Below are 20451 nucleotides of genomic sequence, written 5' to 3'. Positions count from 1 at the left end.
GTGCCAGCCCCCTTGGCGTGGGGGTGAGCTCAAGCAAGTCCTTATCTTCAGGATCCGGAAACATATCAGCTCCGTGCAGGTTAACAGCACCTCTCCTTGCCCCCCAAATACTTCCCTCCATTAAACAGCAGAGGTCAGAGCATGCGTATAAAACATGACACTGGGAAGCTGGCTGGATTGTCACCCTCAGCCTCCCTGGGGAGGATACAGAGACACCCTGGGGAAGGTGTCCCTGTGCCCACACACCCTGCCACCCCCTTGGCTTTTACCTTACAAGCTACACGGTGTGGGCAGAACTTCCCGAAGCCCAGGGGAGGCTGGATACGTCTCAGCAGAGTCACTACATCCAAGTGTTTGATCCTGCCCCTGCGGAGGCAACAAACTGCATCAGCAGTGTGGTGGCAGACATGGAGGAGAGTGGTTCGGGCAGGGGCTGGGTGGGTTCATCCTTGTGGCCTGCCCCGTGTTCCTGCAGTGGGCAAATCCCTGCCCTTCCCTACGCTCCTCTTGGGGAAAGCAGCTGTTCCCTGTGGCACCCGACAGCAGATAAAGGTGCACAGTGGCATGGGAAGAGCTGGTAGCATCACTAGGGCTGGATGAGGAGGGGACTGGAAGTCTCATGTCCCCAAACATCCTGATGGCTTGTATCAGCCCTGGAATACACTGGCAAGTCCTCATCTGTAGCAAACACTACACATCAAGGTTATCCCACTAGATCTCCAGCCGACCCGGGCTTTATACCCCCAGCAGTAGGTGTGTCATGTTATAAGGGGCGGAGACAAGGGAGGGTCGACCCTTAACTCTTTCCGTACAGCACGTGATCTTCCGGTCGCCAGCCCTTATCTTTACTACATTTCCCCCTCCCTTAGCTCCAGTAGTTCTGGATCTTGCTGGGGAAGCTGCGTGTAAAATAATCGATATATGGTAAGACTTATACAGGCACGCATCCGTTACGTTCATAGATTTTGCCCAGTCCAGCCAGTAGTTCGTCGCGGCTCCCTCATTACTCCCCCACACCATCAGGATGCATAGGGAAATGGTAACCTGTCAAGATAAGACTCAATAGATTGATTAATGTCTATACGGTCGAATATTTCGACTGGGTACCCATTCTAGCGTCCCTTTCTCGGTTTGCACACACGCATACCCACGTCCCAAGCAACGGAGGGAATAAGGGCCCCCCCATTCACGGGTTTGCAGGTCCCGTACTTGAACCAAAGGGTAAGGCCCTTCGTTCTCATCGAGCCGGAAATGTGCCTGGGTTGCAGTCTGGGTTTTATAGGTGTTCCCTCGAATGGTATGATTTAAGGTAATTAGTGCCGTCGTCAACAGACGCTGTGCCCGAAATAAGGGAGGGTCAAGGGGAGGGGGAACCCCTGTTCCTGGGCTTATCTTTTCCCCCTCCCTAAGTCGGTCGAGTAACTCTTTTAATGTGCGGTGCGCGCGTTCTACAATGCTTTGGCCCGTACTGTTATAGGGAATGCCATGACTCAACTGAATATCCCAGCGCGCGCAAAAGTCCTTTGTCTTCTTGCTGACATATGCCGCTCCATTATCTGTTTTAATTTTTTGTGGGATGCCAAGTTGCGCCATACAGTCCTGCCAATGTAAAATAACTGCGAGAGCATTTTGTTTAGCATGCATAGTCGCTAAAATAACTCCACTGCAGGTATCAACTGTGACATGCAGATACTTACGTGGATTAAAGGGTTCATAAATCGTAACATCAGACTGCCATATTTGGTTGGGCTGCAACCCTCGAGGGTTTACCCCTGCCTCCCAGAGGGGACCTTTGGAACACACAGGACAAGCAGCAATCACAGAGCGAGCATCTTGCAACGTAATGCCAGCGAGCCTAGCTAAACCGCGAGCTCCACAGTGGAGGAGCTCATGCAGGCGGAAAGCTCGCCTTAGGTTAGAAGTTTCTTCAACCGCCAGTACGCTCTTTGCTAAGCTGTCCGCTATTTCATTCCCAGCAGAAAGAAAACTCGGTATGGAACTATGACTATTAACATGGATAGGACAGACAGGAGCGGTTCTCATTTGCAGTGCGGTGAGCAACATTCCGGCAATCTCTGACGTTGCCCCAAGTGCCCATCGGCACTTCTTCAGTAACTTATATACATAGCAAGAGTCTGTGATTAGATCCAAGGCCTCTTCGGGCCATTGAGTGAGAGCCATCCATACCGCTTTGGCCTCAAGATACTGCACGGATTGCCCTTGATCTTGATAACTAATGTGGGTCCACTGACCATCCTCCTGCCATGTAACGACAGCTTTCCCAGTAATCGATGACGCGTCGGTAAAAACTGTGCGGCCTCCGGTGGGTTGTTCAACTATGGCACTAGCTGGCAAAAAATGGAGTACCTGGATTATCTTCCCCACAGGGGTGTGGTCTTAGACCTTCAATACGACCCGTAAATTCAGCTATCGCCGCTTGCAGGAGCCCCACTTGTGGAAGTACCAACTCCCACTGTGCCAAAGAACAGGGCAATGCGATGACCTCCGGGTCCTTCCCTGTTAAGTGTTGAGTTTGCCTCCGACAGCGGAGAATAAGCTGGGATAATAATGTTGGCCAAGAAATTAAAGCCGTCTTTGGTTTGCCTTGATACAACCAAGCAAAAGGCCAGCCTTTTTCACCATTATTTTGAATTAGTAAACCATGGCCAGCGGTATCGGTCATGTAAATCAGGGCAGTGACTGGTTGTTCAGGTGTAAATCGAGCAAGACCCCAATGCTGGGCTCGCTCCATAATTGTCCTAAGAATCTCCTGATGGTTTCTTGAAAGAGTCCTTGGAGCTAGGGGGAATCTCCTCCTTTCAGGAGTTGATATAAGGTAGTCATTTCTGCCTCAGATATTGGAATAAAGTTTCTAAGCCACAATAGTTGTCCAATTAATTTTTGTGCCTCATGGAGTGTTGTCACTGTAGTCCGAATTTCAAATGATTGTGCTGTCACGCTTCGTGGCCTCAGTTGAGTACCTAAATACTTTACTGCACGCCCTACCTGTGTTTTCCGAGGCTCAATGTGTAACCCATGTCGCTCCAAACTGACTATCAGCTGCACGCGTGCCTTTTCCAGTAACTCCTCTTGGTTGGACGCCAATAACACGTCATCCATGTAATGGAAAATGATGACCGTAGGGAAATTTTCTCGAATAGGGCGTATCGCAGCAGCTACAGCAATTTGACACAAGACTGGTGAGTTTTTCATGCCCTGGGGTAACACCTTCCATTGATATCTGGCGCACGGGTGTTGATTGTTAGGCTCAGGAACAGTAAAGGCAAAGCGTACTCTATCTTCTTCATGCAAGGGAACACTAAAAAAGCAATCTCTAATATCTATAACCACTATTTGATAGTCAGGTGGAATCATGGCCGGAGAAGGAAGGCCCGCTTGTAGCGGACCCATGTCTTGTATACATGCATTAACTGCGCGTAGATCATGTAGCAGTCGCCACGCTCCCGATTTTTTCTTTATCACGAAAATGGGGGTGTTCCAGGGACTTGTAGAGGGTTCGATGTGTCCTGCGTCAAGTTCTCGTTGTACCAATTGTCGAACAGCCGCCCTCTTTTCCTCTGTCAATGGCCACTGCTCTACCCACACTGGTTTATCTGTCAACCAGGTGAGTTTTAATGGGCGGACACAGGCAGTGGCCATTATGATAAATTTGTACGCAGCACTATATTCATCTTCTGCAAACAACATCGTCCCAAGATGACAATGGGTAACTCAGCAATGACAGGGTTACACCATGCTACCCTAGCTTGTCCAGATTCCGGATCCTTCAACATAATTTGCATTGGGTTCCTGCTTTGATGCGAGGTCTGCATGCCTCCCACGCCTTGCAGCGAACCTCTCGGTTCGAGTGGCCAATCATCTGGCCATAGATGTGATGGGATTACTGTAACATCCGCTCCTGTATCTAAAAGGGCTCTTAACACGAGGCGTGGTGTTCCCCCCAACGCTGGGAGCCATGGGGTAACTATAATATCTACTTCTGGTCGTGTGGTCATGTTTAGGGTGAGTGCCACATACGGCGAGGCTCTATCCCCAGCCTCCTCTATTGCGCGCTCCCATCTCCCCAAGGCAGCTGAGTTGGATATTGCATCATTGGGACCGCAGGCGACTGTGCTGGGCCCGGAGCAGGAGAGACTCCCTGTGCCATACATTGCGCTGCTGTCGTCGGGCCTGTTGAGCTGATCACTGGGGCAGGTGGGGATGGCACGGCCCTCAGCCATCCCCTCTTCTCGTTTCCCCAGCCCGGTCTCCTTTGCTGACTCCCCGATTTGCACTGTCGAGCTCTGTGGCCTAGTCGCCCACAGCGCCAGCATCGTAGGTCTCTCTTTCCTTCCCCTGTTCCGGGGGTGTTTATTTTTGAAGGGCATTGTCGCGCCATGTGTCCTTGCCCCCACACCTATGGCACATAAGTCGTGCGCGCGGCAGGCCGCATGGACTGCGGCCACTACCGGTTGCATACTTTGCGCCTGTTCCTGTTCCAGCACATAACGAATCATCTGTGAAAGCGTGGTCCCTATGGGTAACTGTCTTAGCAACACTGCAGTTTGTGGGTTTGCTTGCGTACGTGCACAGTCAAGCAATATTGCCTCCTTAGCCTGCTCAGGAAGTCGAGCAACCTGGAGCGCCGCTTGCAGCCGGTCTAAAAACTTTGTGAAGGGCTCACTTAACGATTGCCGTATTTGGACCCATGGAGGCTCCCTTTTATCAAGAGCTGCGATGATGCGTATTGCTTCCTGGGCAGCTTTCGAAGATGCAGCAAAATCGCGCCCCCGCATTCGCTGAGCCTGTGCCTGAGGAGTTGCGAACTGCCCTTCACCCATCAGCTGCTCTAAAGTCACTCCTGCCATGGGATGGTTGGCCTGTTGCGCCTCAATAACAACTTGGGTGCACCGATTCCTCCACTCCTCCCTAAACAATACCATCATCGAGGGGGTCAATACGGCCCGCATCAACTGAATGATATCAAAAGGTGCAAGTGGCGTTGCAAAAACACAGTCTAATAGGACTTGGGTCTCTGGGGAATTTAATCCATGACTTTTCACCGTTGTGACCAATTCTTTCACCAACTTTGCATCTAACGGTTGCCACTCATATCCTCCACCTGGGGCTGCTCGGATAGGAAATGCTTGAATCGGAGGGGCCTGGAATCGCACTCCTTCCAAGACACAATTTTTTGCAATCATCTGCCAATCCGTCCCATTTGCCCTCTCTTTCGGCATTCCCCCCTGGCATAAGACTTTCCGCATTTGCCACCACCCCTCTCAATCGGCTGATCAATGCCTCGAGTTCCCTTGAAACCTCGTTAGTCCGTCTTGGAAGCGGGGGCGGATGAGCAACAATCGAGGATCCTCGTCACCCCTTCGCCCTCACTGCTATCAGAGCTCATGGGGTAATCGTGTACAGGCTCCCTCCACTGTGAGGGAATACCAGTTTGATTTCCCATTGCCCCAGGGATAGGGGTTCCCTCTGGTGGCTCAGGTATCACTGGCAGTGCCGGGGGAGCCCTACCACCCCCCCTCGATGTCCTGCGCTCCGCTCTCTGTGTGTCCAGCACTCGTCGATCACTGGGATACAATGGGGCGTCCTCAGGTGTTTTGCCTTCTTTTTGTCCTTCCCGCCATCTTCCTTCACGTAGTTCACGATACTGCTGGGATCCCACATCAGCCCCCGGGACCCAATCCAGCAACCTATCAGTCAGCTCCCTTTCCACACATTGTTGCAACTCGCCCCAGGGGTACTGAGGAAGTGGCAGATCCGCCGGTGCAGGAGGTGCCGAAGGTTCCGTGGGCGGCCGCTCTAAACTCCCCACTTGTATCGGGAACACCTTTCCCGACTCCTTTGTTCCCGCTGCACCATAGTCTCCCTGCACCTCCCCTTCCTCCGTTGGCTCAGCCCCCAGTAACAACGGTTCCGTCTGTGTCCCACAGGCCACTCCTTCCCAGCCAGCCTGTGTCCCCTCCGAAACTAAACTTGTTGGCTTTTCGTTCCCAGGAGATTCCTGCCCCATCAGCACACCACGTGCAGCAGGTCGGCGCCGCCTTGCCGCAAACCCCCGCTTGAGCACCCTTGTCGTTACCGACTTTAGTACCTTTATGAGTTCCGCGAGCTCCATCGCTGTTGCCTGATCACGTCGGGGTCACCACTGTGTAGCAAACACTACACATCAAGGTTATCCCACTAGATCTCCAGCCGACCCGGGCTTTATACCCCCAGCAGTAGGTGTGTCATGTTATAAGGGGCGGAGACAAGGGAGGGTCGACCCTTAACTCTTTCCGTACAGCACGTGATCTTCCGGTCGCCAGCCCTTATCTTTACTACACTCATCCACCTCTGAGACGCTGTGATCTAACTCTTAGACAGTGTCACAGCTCACGCTGCCACGCATGTCTCAGGGCAGCCCACCCCGGGCTCCCCATGGACCATCCCCTCTGTGCCACTCACCCCCTGTCACTCACTTGGCCTCAGGGTCGTACTCAGCCCAGATCCGTTTGAACTCATCCAGGTGATGGGGCCCGAGGATGGACCAGTCGCGTGTGAGGTAGTCAAAGTTGTCCATGATGACGGCCACAAAGAGGTTAATGATCTGAGGGCAGAGGAGCGGGTGTGAAGGATGAAAGTTAGGGCAGGGCCAAGCACTCAGCAGGTCCCCGGGGCACTGGGTGACAGCCCTCGCAGCTGCCAGCACGGAGCAGCGCAGTGCTGCCCGTGGCCATGGGAAAACGCAGGCAGACGTGTTTGAGAGGAAAGGGGCTTGGGTACTCCTGGAACCAGGGGATGCTGTGGGTCACCCCATGCAGGGATGGGCCTCCCACCCAAGGAGGTCACGTAAAAGGCTGCAGCAGGCACAGGGCACCTCTTCCCTCTCCACCCTTGCAAGAGCCAACACAGACACATCTGGATGGCAGCACATGGGGGCTGGAAGGAACTAACGGGGGATCCTGGGCCCCACAGGAGTGCGGTGCCAGCTTTACAGCATGGCTGGGTAGATGGGCTGGGGAGTGATGCCTCTAGGAAGAAGGTGCTGTGGGCTCAGCCCCACGAGATGCAAGGCTAACTCAAACCCAGGGGCTGCCCAGGGCCAGGATGGGGCTGCCCAAGGGAGCCCCGTGGAAGCTGGCATACCAGGAAGGCACAGAGCATGTAGAAGCTGATGAAATAGAAGTAGGCGAAGCCCGTGCCGCAGGTGTACTCCTCGCCCTCGGCAAAGTCTGACTCGGGGTCGCACAGCTTGCCATAGCTGCAGTCCAGCAGGATCTCCTGCCAGGCCTCGCCGGTCGCACACCTGGGGAGAGGGGATGCCTGCTGGTCCCTGCCGGCCCTGGACATGAGCTGGGCATGCAGGGAGGGCTGTGGCCAGCCCAGCACACAGCAGAACTGGGAGCCATGGGAAGGAGTGGTCAGGATCCTGGGCTTGCTGTGCTGCTGTATTGAAAGCTCCAAAGTGAAGTGTTTGGAGTCAGGGAAAGCCTTGGGCTGAGCTCTTGCTTCCACTTGAGTTTCCTCACAATTCACAAATTAAAATCCAGTCTGGGAAGGAAACAATCAGAACAGAAACCCCAAAGTGCCCCTCTCTGCTGCAGCTCAGCCACACCAGGCAAACAGACAGACACTCCTGAAATGCTTCCACTGCTACAAGAGATTTTTCTGTAGGGCAAAAAAGAGATCAACTACAGAAATGCTGGTCTCCCTTGCTCCAAGCTGGTGGGCTCCCATGCCGACCTTGAGCCCAGCTCCCCTCTGGAGCTGCTCACTCTCCAAGACAAGACTGACCTGAAGAGCAGCAGCACAGCTTGTGGAAAGGTTTGGAAGTTGTTGTTTCGGTTGATCTGGGTCCCGTCCACCATGGCGATCTTCCCAAACATCTGTAAATCACATTGTCAGGTCCCCAGCTCCCTTTCTCAGGCACCGACCACCCTCCAGAGCACCCACGTTCCTGAGCTTCTCTTCATCTTGTTTACTTGGCTTTGGGTGTCCTCAAAAGAGACTGAGAGCGGGGTGTGGGTGCTCTGGGCTCATGAGCTCTTTGGATATTCTTGCCTATGCTGAAAATGCCCCTGTCTGTGCTGCACTTCATCTGCGCCAAGGAGACACAGTCTTATGAACCAGGCACAAGCACTGGTGACTGTGTGTCTAGGTTGTGCCATTGACTCCAAAAGTGCTATTTGCTGCATGCCTCAGTTTCTCTAGCTGCAGCCTGGGGATGGGAGGAGGCTGCTGGGGCCGTAAGCATCCTTGGAGACCAGGGAAAAATGGTCCCATCATGTGCAAAGTCCCAGGGAGTGCCTGGCAGAGGATCTAGTCCCTCTCCATCCCATGTCCCCAGATGCTATCAGGCTCAGGGCATCTGTTCAAGACCAAATACCACCCCTGTGCCTCTCACCTGCATCCCGATCACAGCATAGATGAAAAAAAGCATCACAATCAGCAGGGCTACGTAGGGCAGAGCCTGTGACAAAAGGACCATGGCTTGTGTGAGACACCAGCCCAGCATCAAGGCAACTCAGGGACAAGAGGTTGGATCTGGAGCTACTGCATGAGGCCAGCATCCCGGCCTCCATGTGGGGAGGGGACAGCTTACTTTCTGCCTGTTCCTCCAACCACCCTCCCACCAGCCCCACTCTCCAGTTCTCACGCATGGGAGGCTTATGCCAACCCCCAAGGGAGCAGCCGATCTCTGCAGCTGGCATGAAGGCTGGCACAACCCAGGGATGCCCAGGGCTGAGGGAGCTGCCCAGGCTCAGGGGCTGTGTGCTGAGACGCTGCAGCATGCCCTTGAGGACCCGCTTGGTGCAGAGCCCAGCCTTGCTGGGACCAGGGCTGATGGGCTTGCTCAGCCCAGCGGTGTTGCAGGCTCTGACACGGTGGTGTCAGCCAGGGAGATCCCCCTATCTTCCCACCCATACAGGCAATGTTCTCCTACACAGCACAAGCCCCTGGTCCAACCTGAGGCCAGCAGCTTGCCAGCACTGGAGCTTTCCTCCTCTGTCTGGTGAGGACAGACTGTTCGCCCAGCTGGCCTGAGGATCAGAGCTCGCTGCCAGCCCAGGGCATGTGCTTGTCTGGGAGGGGAGCATACCTGCTCCTCACATACCTGGAAGGACTTGATGAAGGTCCACAGGAGGGTTCTGACACCTTCCCCCCGGCTTAGCAGCTTCACCAGCCGCATCACCCGGAACAATCGGAAGAAAGTGATGGAGACGCGGGAGTTGTCATCGGAGTCCTGCAGGCAGAGCACAACACTTGGAGGGCAGCTTGGAGGTGCTGATGCCTCCAGGCAGACAAGGGGGGGTCCAGGTCCTGGGGGGGGAAGGGGAGGGAACAAGATTTCCCCCCCAGGCACCAGTCACGGTCCCCACAGCCCTTGCCTGCATGGAGGACCAGACTGCAAAGGAGACGTGCTGGCACTTTCCCTCCAGCCTTCCCAATGAGCTCATCTCCCCAGCCCCATTGCCTCACATCTCTGCCCCCCACCTCACGCTGCTCAGGGACTCCTGGTTATGGGTATGAGAGCAATCCCGTTAGCCAGGGGGATGGGACGCCACAGGGAGAAAGGCATGCTGTAACATGGGCTGGGAGAGCTGTGCTGTTCACTGCACACCAGAAAGGGCCACCCAAGGACAGACTCAGGTCCCTCCAGGCTCTTGCCCAGCACGTACCATATGGGACGCTCCCACCTCGGGGCCTATTTGTAAGGTGAGCTGTAGGCCAAGCACCAGGCACACGAAGGGTTAATGACGGCTGTTTAAGCACAGAAAGGTTGGTTTGAGAATGTCCCAGCAGGGCTTTCATGGACCAAAGGAGGGACTGAAGGCAGGGCAGCTCTCGGGGGTGCTGCCCAGTGCCACCCCTACCTGCAGTGATGCCTACTCCCCTGGGGTGGCTGCGGACCCCCCTTGGAGGGGCGAACAGGGCAGAATGGGCAGGCGGGAGGGGAGCCAGCAGGCACAGCTGCTGGGTTCAAAGGGCCAGGTTTCGTCTGGGAGCACCTGGGACATTGGTTGTTGGAAATGCTGGTGGCTTGGTTGTTCTGGCATGGCACAGCCCCAGGCCCAGCCTCTCCACCAGGAACCATGAGCAAACCCTCCTGGCCTCCACCAGGCACTGTCCATCCTGACTCCATCACCGCCTGGGATGCCTTTCCCACTGCCCCCTTGGCCTCCCAGAGCTTTACTGCTGCCACTGGATCCCCCTCACTCCCATCATCCAGCCCACCCACTCCCAGCTATTTCAGGGCAACAAAACCCAGCTGTAAACACCCCTCCCGGCGGCTCCACTTCCCCAGTCTGGCATTTCTGAGTTCCCAGGGCTGCACTGCAAAACACCATCTCCTCTCCCCACCCCTCTTTCTTCTGCCTTTCGCTCTCCTAGTGCCTAGCACCTGCCCAGTGAGCACGGGGCTCAGTAACATCTCATCAGCTCCAGTGCACCATGTCCCCACCGTCCGGACCTGGGCAGTGCCCAGCGAAGGCCAGCTTGCCCTCTGCAGTTCCCAGCACCAGGGCCCTGGGACCCCTGGGACCCCTGGGACCCCTGGGACCCCTGGGATGAGGCTCCAGCATGTGGGACCCTGCAGCCAGCCTCTCCCCATTTTCAGAGCTCCTAGGGGAGCTCCTATGGGCCAACCCAGGGCATCCCCACCCCACTGCACCCCCATGCTCGTCTCGGCCACCAGCACAGGGCTTGGCCCACTCAGCCCCCCAGCACATCAGGCCAGCAGCCACGGGACACAGCCAGCTCCCTGGGGGAAGGCACGGTGCAAGAGCCGCCCCTCTAACCTTTCTTCTGGCTAACAGTGTCAGAGGCTGCATTCGTGCAGGCAAATCCCTTCAGGCCTTACACAGACAGGGCGACGGTCAGATGAACCAAGGCCAAGCGTTCTGTCCTCAACAACCAGGGACACCTTTGCTAGATACTCTGTTTGGGTCAGATATGGCAGTGCCAGGGCCAGGGATGGTGGAGGGCAGGGCTGGGCACGCAGACGGACCCAGGAGGGCTGGGGAACAGCCCAGCACATCTCAGGGTGGGAAGAGGTGTCTGTGGGGGGGGTGTCTGGCCCCAAGTCCTTCTCAGCAAGAGGAGAGCTACACCCCAGAGAGAGCAGCTGGGTCTGGTGTGTCTTAATGACATGCAGGACACATGCAAACACCACCACAGGCACGCTGGCACGGCCATGGGCAGCGAAGGGGAGAGGGGCGCACCGCAAGCACATGCAGCTGATATTTACAATGCTATCACAGCCTCCGCCAAGGCAGTACAATCCGCCACTGGATGCAAGAACAGTCTGTCAAGAGAACAAGAGAGTCAGCAGGAGAAGTGAGGCAGGAATGGGATGGAGGGATGCAGAAGACAAAGACACAGACACAGAAGAAAGAGTAAGATGGAAGCTGGGGACAAGAGGAGGTGGCTGAGAGAGGCGCATAAGGGAAGGACAGGCAGAGACCCGCCGTCACTCGGGCTCATGGACAAGGCAACATGACTTTTGAGGGGCAGAGGCAGCAGATGGACGGCCAGGGAAACACACTGATCAGGAGGGACTTACCCCACTGTGCCCCACTGCATCTCACCTGCTGTGACAGGTATGTCTGGGGCAGGGGTGTACGGGCCAGGAAATTTGGACCGAAGCTCAGGACTATGTAATTTTGCTGCCTCCCATGGACACCCCCAGGTCAGGCCCAGGGCTGTGGCAGGCGGGATCTGGAGGCAAACTGACCATCTCAAGCCAACCCATGGCTCCTCCACAGCAAGCTGGGCTGCTCTCAGCACGGCCGCTTGGACACCAAGACAAAACCAGTGCAGGTTTGCTGGGAGTGAGCACCAAGACTGGTAGTCCCATGTGTCAGTAGGAGGCAAACCACTGCCCAGCACCATTCACCCACTAACTGAGAGGCAGGAGCTGCTGCTCTGCATGCACATCAGCCCACCCAGGGCACACGCAGTCACACACAGAGGAGTGCTCACACACACATGCACACAAATCCTTGAGGCTCCTCGAAGATAGCTGGAGACACACTCCTCTCTGCGGAGAGCCCGGGGTACTCTGGGGCAGGGGGACCCCTCTCCCAGCACAGACACCAACACCTGACCCTGTGGGGTGGCCCAGCCCCAGTGCCCCCTGCACATACCAGGCTCATTCTGGGGGCCCAGCCAGCGATCGCAGGAGGCTTTGGGTAGGCTGGGAGGGTCGGCCCTTGCAAAGGGGCTGAGCTTCCAGGGCAGGCACGGCAGGAGCGACACAGCAGTGTGGACACTGCCAGCCCCCGACACTTCAGAGCCTGGGGTAGCACTGCCAGAGGGGCCCCCACCCCTACTTCCCTCTTGCCCCAGACCCCTCAATACCCCCTGGGATCTGGGGGAACGCGATGATTGAACAGCCGTGAGGATCTGGCTGTGGTGGCTAGCAGAGGGCTCCTGACAGCACAACCCTCCCCACCGCCTCACCCTGACAGCCACACACAGAGACATGAGGGAGGAGAAAAGAGGCAGAATGGAAAGAGAGAGGAGGAGAGGACAGACTTTGCAAACCAGAGTCGCATGCCTGGGTGCCACCAGGAATGGCTCGTCTGCTGCGAGGTGTCACCCACCACCCCTGCATCGCAGTGCAGGCTTGTTTCATGAAGGCCACCCTCCTGAAAACACTGCAGCCCCCAAGGTCTGCCTGCACCAGCAAGGTGATCTATGGTGGGTGCAGTGGTTGGAAACAGCTCCTGGGGACCAGAGGTAACAGCCCCACCTTGCCCTGATCTCTCAGCAGGGAGGAGACTTACCAGAAGGGGAAGCGAGGTTGCCCCTCTGCCTCCTAATCCCCCCACACATCACCAGATGGCTGGGAAAAGCTTGGCGATGCTTGGAGAGATGTGGGCTGGATGGAGAAGAAAGCAGATGGAGGAAGGGTGGGGCAGCCGTGAGGGGCTCTGCTCTCAGGAGGGGACACAGATGGTCACAGGAGCATGAGACCTGCTAGAGCAGGACTGCCTGTGACGGAGGTCCCCGAAGAGCTTGGAGGACGGGGAAGGGAGATCAGCGCTCTTAGTGCCCCAGCACCCAGACCTGGGGGAGAGGACCAGAGAAGCTCAGGCCATATAGGACCATTCTTGAAATCCTCCCTGGCTTTCTTCACAGCCCTGCCACTGCCAACAGTGTTGTGGCACACAGAGCACAGCACCTGGGGCAGTCCCTGCCAGCCCAGCCAGGGCACCGGACTCCTCGGGGTGCCCGTGATCTGTGTCCCTGGGCATCCCCACAGATCCATGGCTGAGCACATCTGTGGCATCTGTGCCAACTGACCTGGTCTCTTGCTCCACAGGGGCTGAAAATCTCTGCCCAGCGCAGGGCCTTGAGCACCCTTTGAACTTCATTTCTGAGTGTCAACAGGATGGGGAAGGAGGTAGTGCACTAGGAAATGATACCCTACAGGCAATGGGAAACCAGGTCACAGGTGCAGAGAGCTGGGGGGGCAAGGATGGGGTCCTGGAGGACCCGGTGACAGATGAAAGCTACTGGCCCTGGCATGAAATCTGGGAGCTCATCAAGGCTGAGAAGCCCAGAGGCTCAGAGGATGGCAGTGTCAATGTGCAGGGCTGTGCAGGGAGCATGTTGCTGTCACACGGGAGGAAGGTGGATGGTTTTGCTCATCCCAGCTCTGTGAGGCCTGGATCACCATCCAGAGAAGAAGGTGACTGCCACCAAGTGCCCCTGAACACCGTCTCCTCCCCAGCACAGAGAAGGGCTGAAGGTCACCCTGCGTAGGGGTGGCAGTGGCAGCAGCTCTGCCAGATACAGCCCTGTGGTGCACCAGAGCTGGCAAGCCCTGCTCCCGAGAGCAGAAGGCATGTGAAGTCACTAGAGAGGGTTAGTCTCTAACCTACGCAATCCTACAGCTGCTTCTAGAGTTACCATCAGATCTGCTAAATGCAGCACATGACCTCCCGGTGCACAGGGGCATTTTCAGTGCTAGACATGGAGTGTGGATGTCCCAGTGCTATGAAAGGCAGCAGCATGCTGGCTTCCTAGCACTGCTCTGAAAATGCTCCTAGAGTGCTTACCATATAGCCACTGCCTGCAGCCACAGAGCCATGCGGTTTATACGGTGTAGAGCTTCTGAAATAGTGTATAGAGTATACACATGCACACATATACAGTCAGTATGTGTATGTGCACGGATCACTGTACAAACGGACACACACAAAGCAAATGCCTTGAAATCTGATGTGTCTGATCCTCCCCTGGCATGGGACAGCAGCGTCCTGTGGGTACAGGGAGCTGTGGGAACTCTTTTTCCTTCCACCTGCACTGATCTGAGGTTGGACGCATGGGTGACTGCCTGTCCAGGCGCGCGCATGGGGAAGACAGGCAGGGTGAGTGGGGCAGGGGCTGGCACGCGTCCTGTGCTCATGGTCCAGTCCTGAGAGAGTAGACTGTTTTCCATAAGATCCCAGTGCCTACAGATTCCGGGGAAGGGAGGGGAGGGGACAGTATGACACGTCAGCTGGCTGGGGATGGTCCCCTATGTGCTTTAAGGTCCACAGGGCCACGGCTGTGATCTCCACACACTCATGCCATGGGCTGATCCTGGCTCATCCCTCCTCAGAACCAAGCAGAGCAGGGAGAGAGGAGAGGACATCAACACGCTGCGGAGCTGGCCACCACACCGGCACCCCTGCCTTGCCCCAGGGCAGGCGCTGCCGCACAGCCTCAGGTGGCTGCCAGCAGCAGTGCTCTGCAGGGACACCCTCGTGCCCGAGCAGCCTGACACTTACGTCAATCTCGCTGAGGATGACGTCAATGATGCTGCCAATCACTATGAGGAAGTCGAAGACGTTCCAGGGGTCCCCGAAGTAGCCCTGCCAGGGAAGAGCCAAAGAAGAGGTGTGAACATCCAAGGGTTAAGTCAAGGAGGAGACAGATGTGGGAGCCTAGAGGAAGGAGTGCCAGAAGGATCACCAGTGACCTCTGGCACCTCAGGGAGAGGCAGAAAAAGGAATGGTGGTTGGACCTTGTACCCTCTGGTCAATTGTTTGGTCCTGTCTTGCAATGGTATGAACTGAGGAGGGTGGATCAAGGTGGCTAGAGCTATGACCCCACCAGTGACAGATGACCCTGAAGACAGGAGCAACGGCTGGCTGGATTGGGTTGGGTTTGGCTAGTAAGTGTAGCCGTGACAAACAGTAGTCCTTCCAGAGACTCACAGGTCCTGCACATGGGGGTCCCCAAGGATCTCACAAGGAGAAGTTCTCTGGGGTTGCAGGCCTGGCTTGCAGGACTGGAGAGATGCCACATGCAGGGTAAATGGACCCCCCTGGCCTGGCCTGAGGCCCTCTCCTGTCCTCTGGACCATGTCCTCCTCTCACCTTGGCTTTAAAGGCCATGAGCTTGAGGACCATCTCCAGGGTGAAGAGGACGGTGAAGGCCACATTGAGGATGTCTGAGATGTGGTTCATTTCTGCAGACTGGTTGTAATGCTGAGGAGAAGGCAGCAGGAGCCATGTTAGCCCACAGCAGGCCCAGCCTCCGCTGAGGGCTCAGAGGTGTGTGCTGGATGCAGACACCCCTCCCACAGACCTATGGCTCAGAAATGGTCAGCAGAAAGCAAATTTCCCCCCTGCAGACCCTTCTCTGGGGTCCCCACATCGAACCCATCCCACTTTGCCCCTGTTGCCAGGGGTGCTGAGCACACACCATGAGCTTTGCTGTGTAGAAAAGACCTCCTCCCCAGAAGCTCTCTGGGAGGTGGCAGGGCTGAGCTAGCCCATCCACTGCCGTGGACACCCCTCCACCACCCATGGTGGGCACGGTGCCCCTTACCTGCATGCCCAGGCAGATGGTGTTCAGCAGGATCAGGAAGAACATGAGGTACTCGAAGTAGGAGGAGGTGACCACATACCAGATCTGGTACTGGTAGGGGTTCTTGGGGATGTAGCGCCGCAGCGGGCGAGCCTTCAGCGCATACTGCACACACTGGCGCTGGGGAGAGGAGGGCAGGTGTGATCCCACAGAGGGGCACAGGGCAGTGCTGGGGCACAGGCACAGACCCAGCGCCACCAGCAGCACTGCACATCCCCACAGACACAAGTTGGATCCCCCCTTCTCTCTCAGCCCAGCGACATGGGCCACGGACAGCGATGGTTCAAGTATCTGCTATGCTTTCTGCAAATACACCCCCAGAACACCCACACAGGACCAAGTTTCCAAAGCCACCGCTTGCCTCCAAAGATTGCCATGCTGCCCTTGTACTGACCCCTCCAGTCCTGAGCCTGCCTCGTTATCACAGCACGTTCCCAGGGTCTCTCAGGACTGGCCAAGAGCAGCCTGAAGACATCACAAACCAGAGGTGAAGGGGGCACTGAGTTTTGGAAGCCTTGGAAGGTTTGCATTGTGCCAGGCGTGGGTCCAGCTGACCTGGCCCCGGCAGCGAACAGACCTGGGGCAGGTTCAACTCATCTGCACCAGCAGTGCCAGCGCTAAGGGCTGATCCAAATCAGCCAGCCCCAGCAGTGCCAGAACCAGGGCTGGTCCACCTTGCCCTGTCCCAGCAGTCCCATTACCTGGTTCTTGTCCAGCTCACAGTTCTTGTACTCGCTCTCCCCCTGCTCCTGGAAGGTGACAATGACAAAGCCCACAAAGATATTCATCATGAAGAAGGCAATGAGGATGATGTAGATGATGAAGAACATTGCAATCTCCACCCGGTAGTTGTAGATAGGGCCTGTATCCTCAGCATTAGTGTCAATGGCCATGTATAGCAGCCTACAGGAGGGAAAGCGAGGCAACAGAGATCCTAATTAGGTGGGAAATACCATCCCTCCTCTTGAAGGTTACGAAGAGCTCTGAGGACATCCCAAATCCAAAAACGGTGGAACAGGGCTGCTGGGACAACCTTGTCAGCTCCACAGCCACTGCCAGGATGACTAGCCCTGCTCCTCAGCCTGGGCAGCTCTTCTTTCTTTACCACAGTAAAGGCTTGCGGCAGTGACCTGCTCCCAGCACAGACCCACCCTCGGCAGGCCCCACGTGCAGCCAAACTCACTCTGGCCAGCCCTCGAAGGTGGAGACAGTGAAAAGCGACATCATGGCTGAGAAGACGTTGTCGAAGTGGAAGTTGCTGTGCAACCAGACACGCTCCTGTAGCTGAATCTGTGTGGGGTCCCCGTCCACGTAGTTGATGAAATAACCCCTGCAGCAGAAGGAATGCGGTGCTCACCGGGCAGGGCTCCCTTCAGCCCACCCGCTGCGGTGCTGGCCCAGGGCTCTTTGGTCCCTGGGAGGGGAGGATAGCCCTGTGCTTGTTTCTGATTTACCCCAGGGTGAGGGAGAACAGCACGAGACCCCAGCCCTACTTTTTGGATTCAACATCCCCACGCAGGAACACAAGTGGCCTCCGCCACACACCCCCTTCCCATCCCTGGCCACTGCCCTGCTGGGGCTGAGCTGCAGGGAGCTCTTACCTGCACTCCTTCTCCGTCATCTTGGATGGATCTGTGCATCTATAGAACTTGCCCTGCATTTAATGGAGATCAGAAGAGGCTAATGATTTTGCTGAGACTTCAGAAGCCCTGGGGAGTTTCGACTTTTTCCCAGCCCACGGTCAGTCCCCACCCTGCCTCCGTGCTGACTCTGGCCCCTGCCTCACACCACCACTGGCTTCCCCACTCCGCATGCCAACGCAACCCAGTTCACAGGCTGTCTCAGGAGCCATGGCAGACCTTGGGGTCAGTCCCAGGCTGAGACAAGTAAACATTGCCTAGCGATGGGAACAAATCTTCCAGGGCCCTGAGCTGAGACCTATCTATCCAGTTCATCCTATCTGGGAGCCAACTATTTGGAAAATAGGGAAGAAAACAGTAACCATATAATTAACTAAAAGTTAAGGTACGCTGACAGGTCTGCTCAGTCTGCAGCGTGTCCTGAAAGCTCTCCCCATGTCGGCTGGGAATTTAAGCTCAATTATTAGAACAAAGTTGAGCTCAGCCAGGGCCAACTCTGCCTTGGAGTAGCCAAGGCCCAGAGAGCAAGGGTGGTGGTGTGAAAAAGGAAACACTTTGCATCCAAAGTGCAGAGGAAGTCAGCAGCACTTGCTGCCTTAGAAAGGGGAAACTGAGGCACAAAGTGGGGCGAGGCAGCTGGTCCCTTTACATGTGCTGTCTGGACCTGACCATATCCTAGTGTTTCCTGCCCTCCTCCCACTGCAGGCTCTTCTGCCGGGAGGTCTGGTGCAGGCAGGTCTTCTTGCAGAGCACAGAGTATGGCCCGTGCTGACCTCAACACTGGGAGACACCATCCCCAAGGGCTATGACTAGAAGAGCCTGTCCAGGACGTGTCTGAGCAGAACGTCTCTCCTGCCCATCTGAGACACCTCTCACCTTGAAGAGCTGGACCCCGATGCAGGCAAACATGAACTGCAGCAATGTCGTGACGACCACAATGTTACCGATAGTCTTGATGGCCACGAACACACACTGGACCACGTGCTGCAGAGGTTGAGGACAGCGCACACGTGAGCATGCCTGGGGCAAGCCCCTGCTGCATGTCCCACACCCTCTCACTGCAGCGATGGACCCCAGGAAGAGCGGGAGCCTGCTGAGAGCAGTGGGATGGGGCAGACCCCTTCCACGGATGGGGAATGGGAATTGGGTTTCTGGCCCCGCAAACCCCACTGGGCATGATGCCTGCCACATAACCTCCCGTGAGGACTCCCATGGGCCAAGGACCTCCAGCCCCAGCCTCCCTCTTACCTTCAGCCCCTTTGCCCTGTTAATGGCTCGCAGAGGCCTCAGCACCCTCAGCACCCTCAGGATCTTCACCACTGAGATGGCACTGGACCTGAGGAGGAAGGCAGAGCTGAGATGGGGAGATTCCCCTGCCCAGGCCAGCCTGGCACAACCCCCCCAAGCAGCCATGGAGGCCAGGCTGGGACCAGGGGTGAGGGGCAAGGGATGGCAGAGACATGCTGATGTCACTCAGCCATCACCCCACATAAGGCCAAGGGACACTGGCAGCTAGAGAAAGCAGCTCCAAACTGAATTCCTACCCAGATATTCACCTTCGACACTCAAGGAGTTTGCCTCCCTGCCTCCCAGTTGTCCGTGCCCTGTGCCCCTAAGCATGACTTTATGGACACACGGGCTAATGCCCAGCCCTTGGGCTGGTTACTCCTTCGCCATCCAGCGCAGAGAGCTGCAGCACCCCAGCTGCCCTGCCAGGCTAAACAGACCAGGGCCCACCCCGCGAAGCGTGGAGGTGCTTACTCGATTCCCATGGAGATGAGGGAGACGGCGACCACCAGCAAGTCGAGGATATTGAAAGAGTTCCTGCAGAAGGAGCCTTTGTGCAGGAAAGCACCGTAGGCTGTCATCTGGGGAGCAGGAGGAGTTAGGAGAGAGGCCAGGCAGGGCTCGGGGGCATGGTCCCTCCACAGCCCTGGGGCGGACAAGGCATGAGGGGCTTCTCACAGCTCCATGGCCTGGGGAGCCTATCCTGCTCAGACCTCTACCTCTGCAGCCAGGCAGGAAGCTGACTTCAGTTGGAAATCCTCTGTACTGTACTGGCTGGAGACAAAACACGTCCCAGTCATTCAGCAAATTAAAGAGGAGAAGAGTAAAGAGACTTGGAGTGGGAGCAACATGCAGCAGCTTATTGAATTACTGGTTTACTCCACAGATTTCCATTGCTTTCTCTTTCTCAAAGTCTTTCTTAAGGGCATGTCAGAATGAAAATGCTGGTGCCATGGCCCGTCTGTCACAGCACAGCTGACTCGGCTGCCTGACCTCACCGGAGGGGAAACATGGCCTCTGGGGCAGGTCACACACCACCTAGACTGCATGAACTCTGGGGACATGAGGCTCAGCAGCAGCTTCTCCTTGCTGGGACCTCAAGCTTGTGCCCAAAGAGCATGAATGCCCATGGCCAGAACAGTCTAGACCCATGCACTGGGTCATGCGCATGGCCAGGACCATGGGGCAGAGGGACTCACCTTCAAGACGATTTCGACTGTGAAGACAGAGGTGAAACCAATGTCAAAGTATCCAAGAATCTGGGGACAGAAGCACCAGAACTGGATGAGATTTGGGTGACCTGGGAAATGCTCCAGTGTGTTCAGACACCCTGGCACTGTGGTTTTGCCCTGCACTCTGTGGCCTGGGGAGCCCATCTAGCTCAATGGAGCCTGCTACACCCAGCGCCAAGGAGACTCCTGAACTTCCCTCAGCTTTGCTGATTTTCCCCAGTGCGTGGTCCCGCCTGCAGCCTGGGACCAAGCTCTCAATTTCCAAGTGAGTGAGGCTTGACCTGATTCACCCGAAACCATCTGATCCCCAAAAGCACTGTGTGCCCTGGGAAGCAATCTCGTGTCAGACCTTCAGTCCTTGCCAGACACTGCATGGGTGCAGACCCATTTGTGCCTCATGTGGCTAGACCTGTGGCTACCACTGCTCCATG

The 20451-nt window shown here is 56.2% G+C and overlaps 1 protein-coding gene across 1 annotated transcript in view; it reads right to left on the bottom strand.

Annotated features, from left to right (window-relative positions):
- Positions 1 to 20451, bottom strand: part of CACNA1S (calcium voltage-gated channel subunit alpha1 S) — a 53818-nt gene that overhangs the window by 7439 nt on the left and 25928 nt on the right. The window contains exons 19-35 of the mRNA XM_087761766.1: positions 19988 to 20047; positions 19263 to 19369; positions 18750 to 18837; positions 18378 to 18485; positions 17463 to 17515; positions 17045 to 17191; positions 16563 to 16764; positions 15823 to 15981; positions 15369 to 15479; positions 14778 to 14861; positions 11246 to 11302; positions 9113 to 9241; positions 8402 to 8467; positions 7792 to 7883; positions 7144 to 7303; positions 6477 to 6604; positions 270 to 366 (exon numbers count right to left, since the gene is read on the bottom strand). Coding sequence (XP_087617892.1) covers positions 270 to 366; positions 6477 to 6604; positions 7144 to 7303; positions 7792 to 7883; positions 8402 to 8467; positions 9113 to 9241; positions 11246 to 11302; positions 14778 to 14861; positions 15369 to 15479; positions 15823 to 15981; positions 16563 to 16764; positions 17045 to 17191; positions 17463 to 17515; positions 18378 to 18485; positions 18750 to 18837; positions 19263 to 19369; positions 19988 to 20047 — 1848 coding nt within the window. The remainder of the gene's footprint in view (positions 1 to 269; positions 367 to 6476; positions 6605 to 7143; positions 7304 to 7791; positions 7884 to 8401; positions 8468 to 9112; positions 9242 to 11245; positions 11303 to 14777; positions 14862 to 15368; positions 15480 to 15822; positions 15982 to 16562; positions 16765 to 17044; positions 17192 to 17462; positions 17516 to 18377; positions 18486 to 18749; positions 18838 to 19262; positions 19370 to 19987; positions 20048 to 20451) is intronic.

This window comes from Nipponia nippon, unplaced genomic scaffold, assembly GCF_047370975.1.
Source record: "Nipponia nippon isolate SJK-2023a ecotype South Korea unplaced genomic scaffold, ASM4737097v1 scaffold_25, whole genome shotgun sequence".
In the NCBI taxonomy this organism is placed as follows: domain Eukaryota; kingdom Metazoa; phylum Chordata; class Aves; order Pelecaniformes; family Threskiornithidae; genus Nipponia; species Nipponia nippon.
The sequence above is the reverse complement of the archived record's forward strand: the minus strand, read 5'-3'. Positions and strand labels throughout refer to the sequence as shown.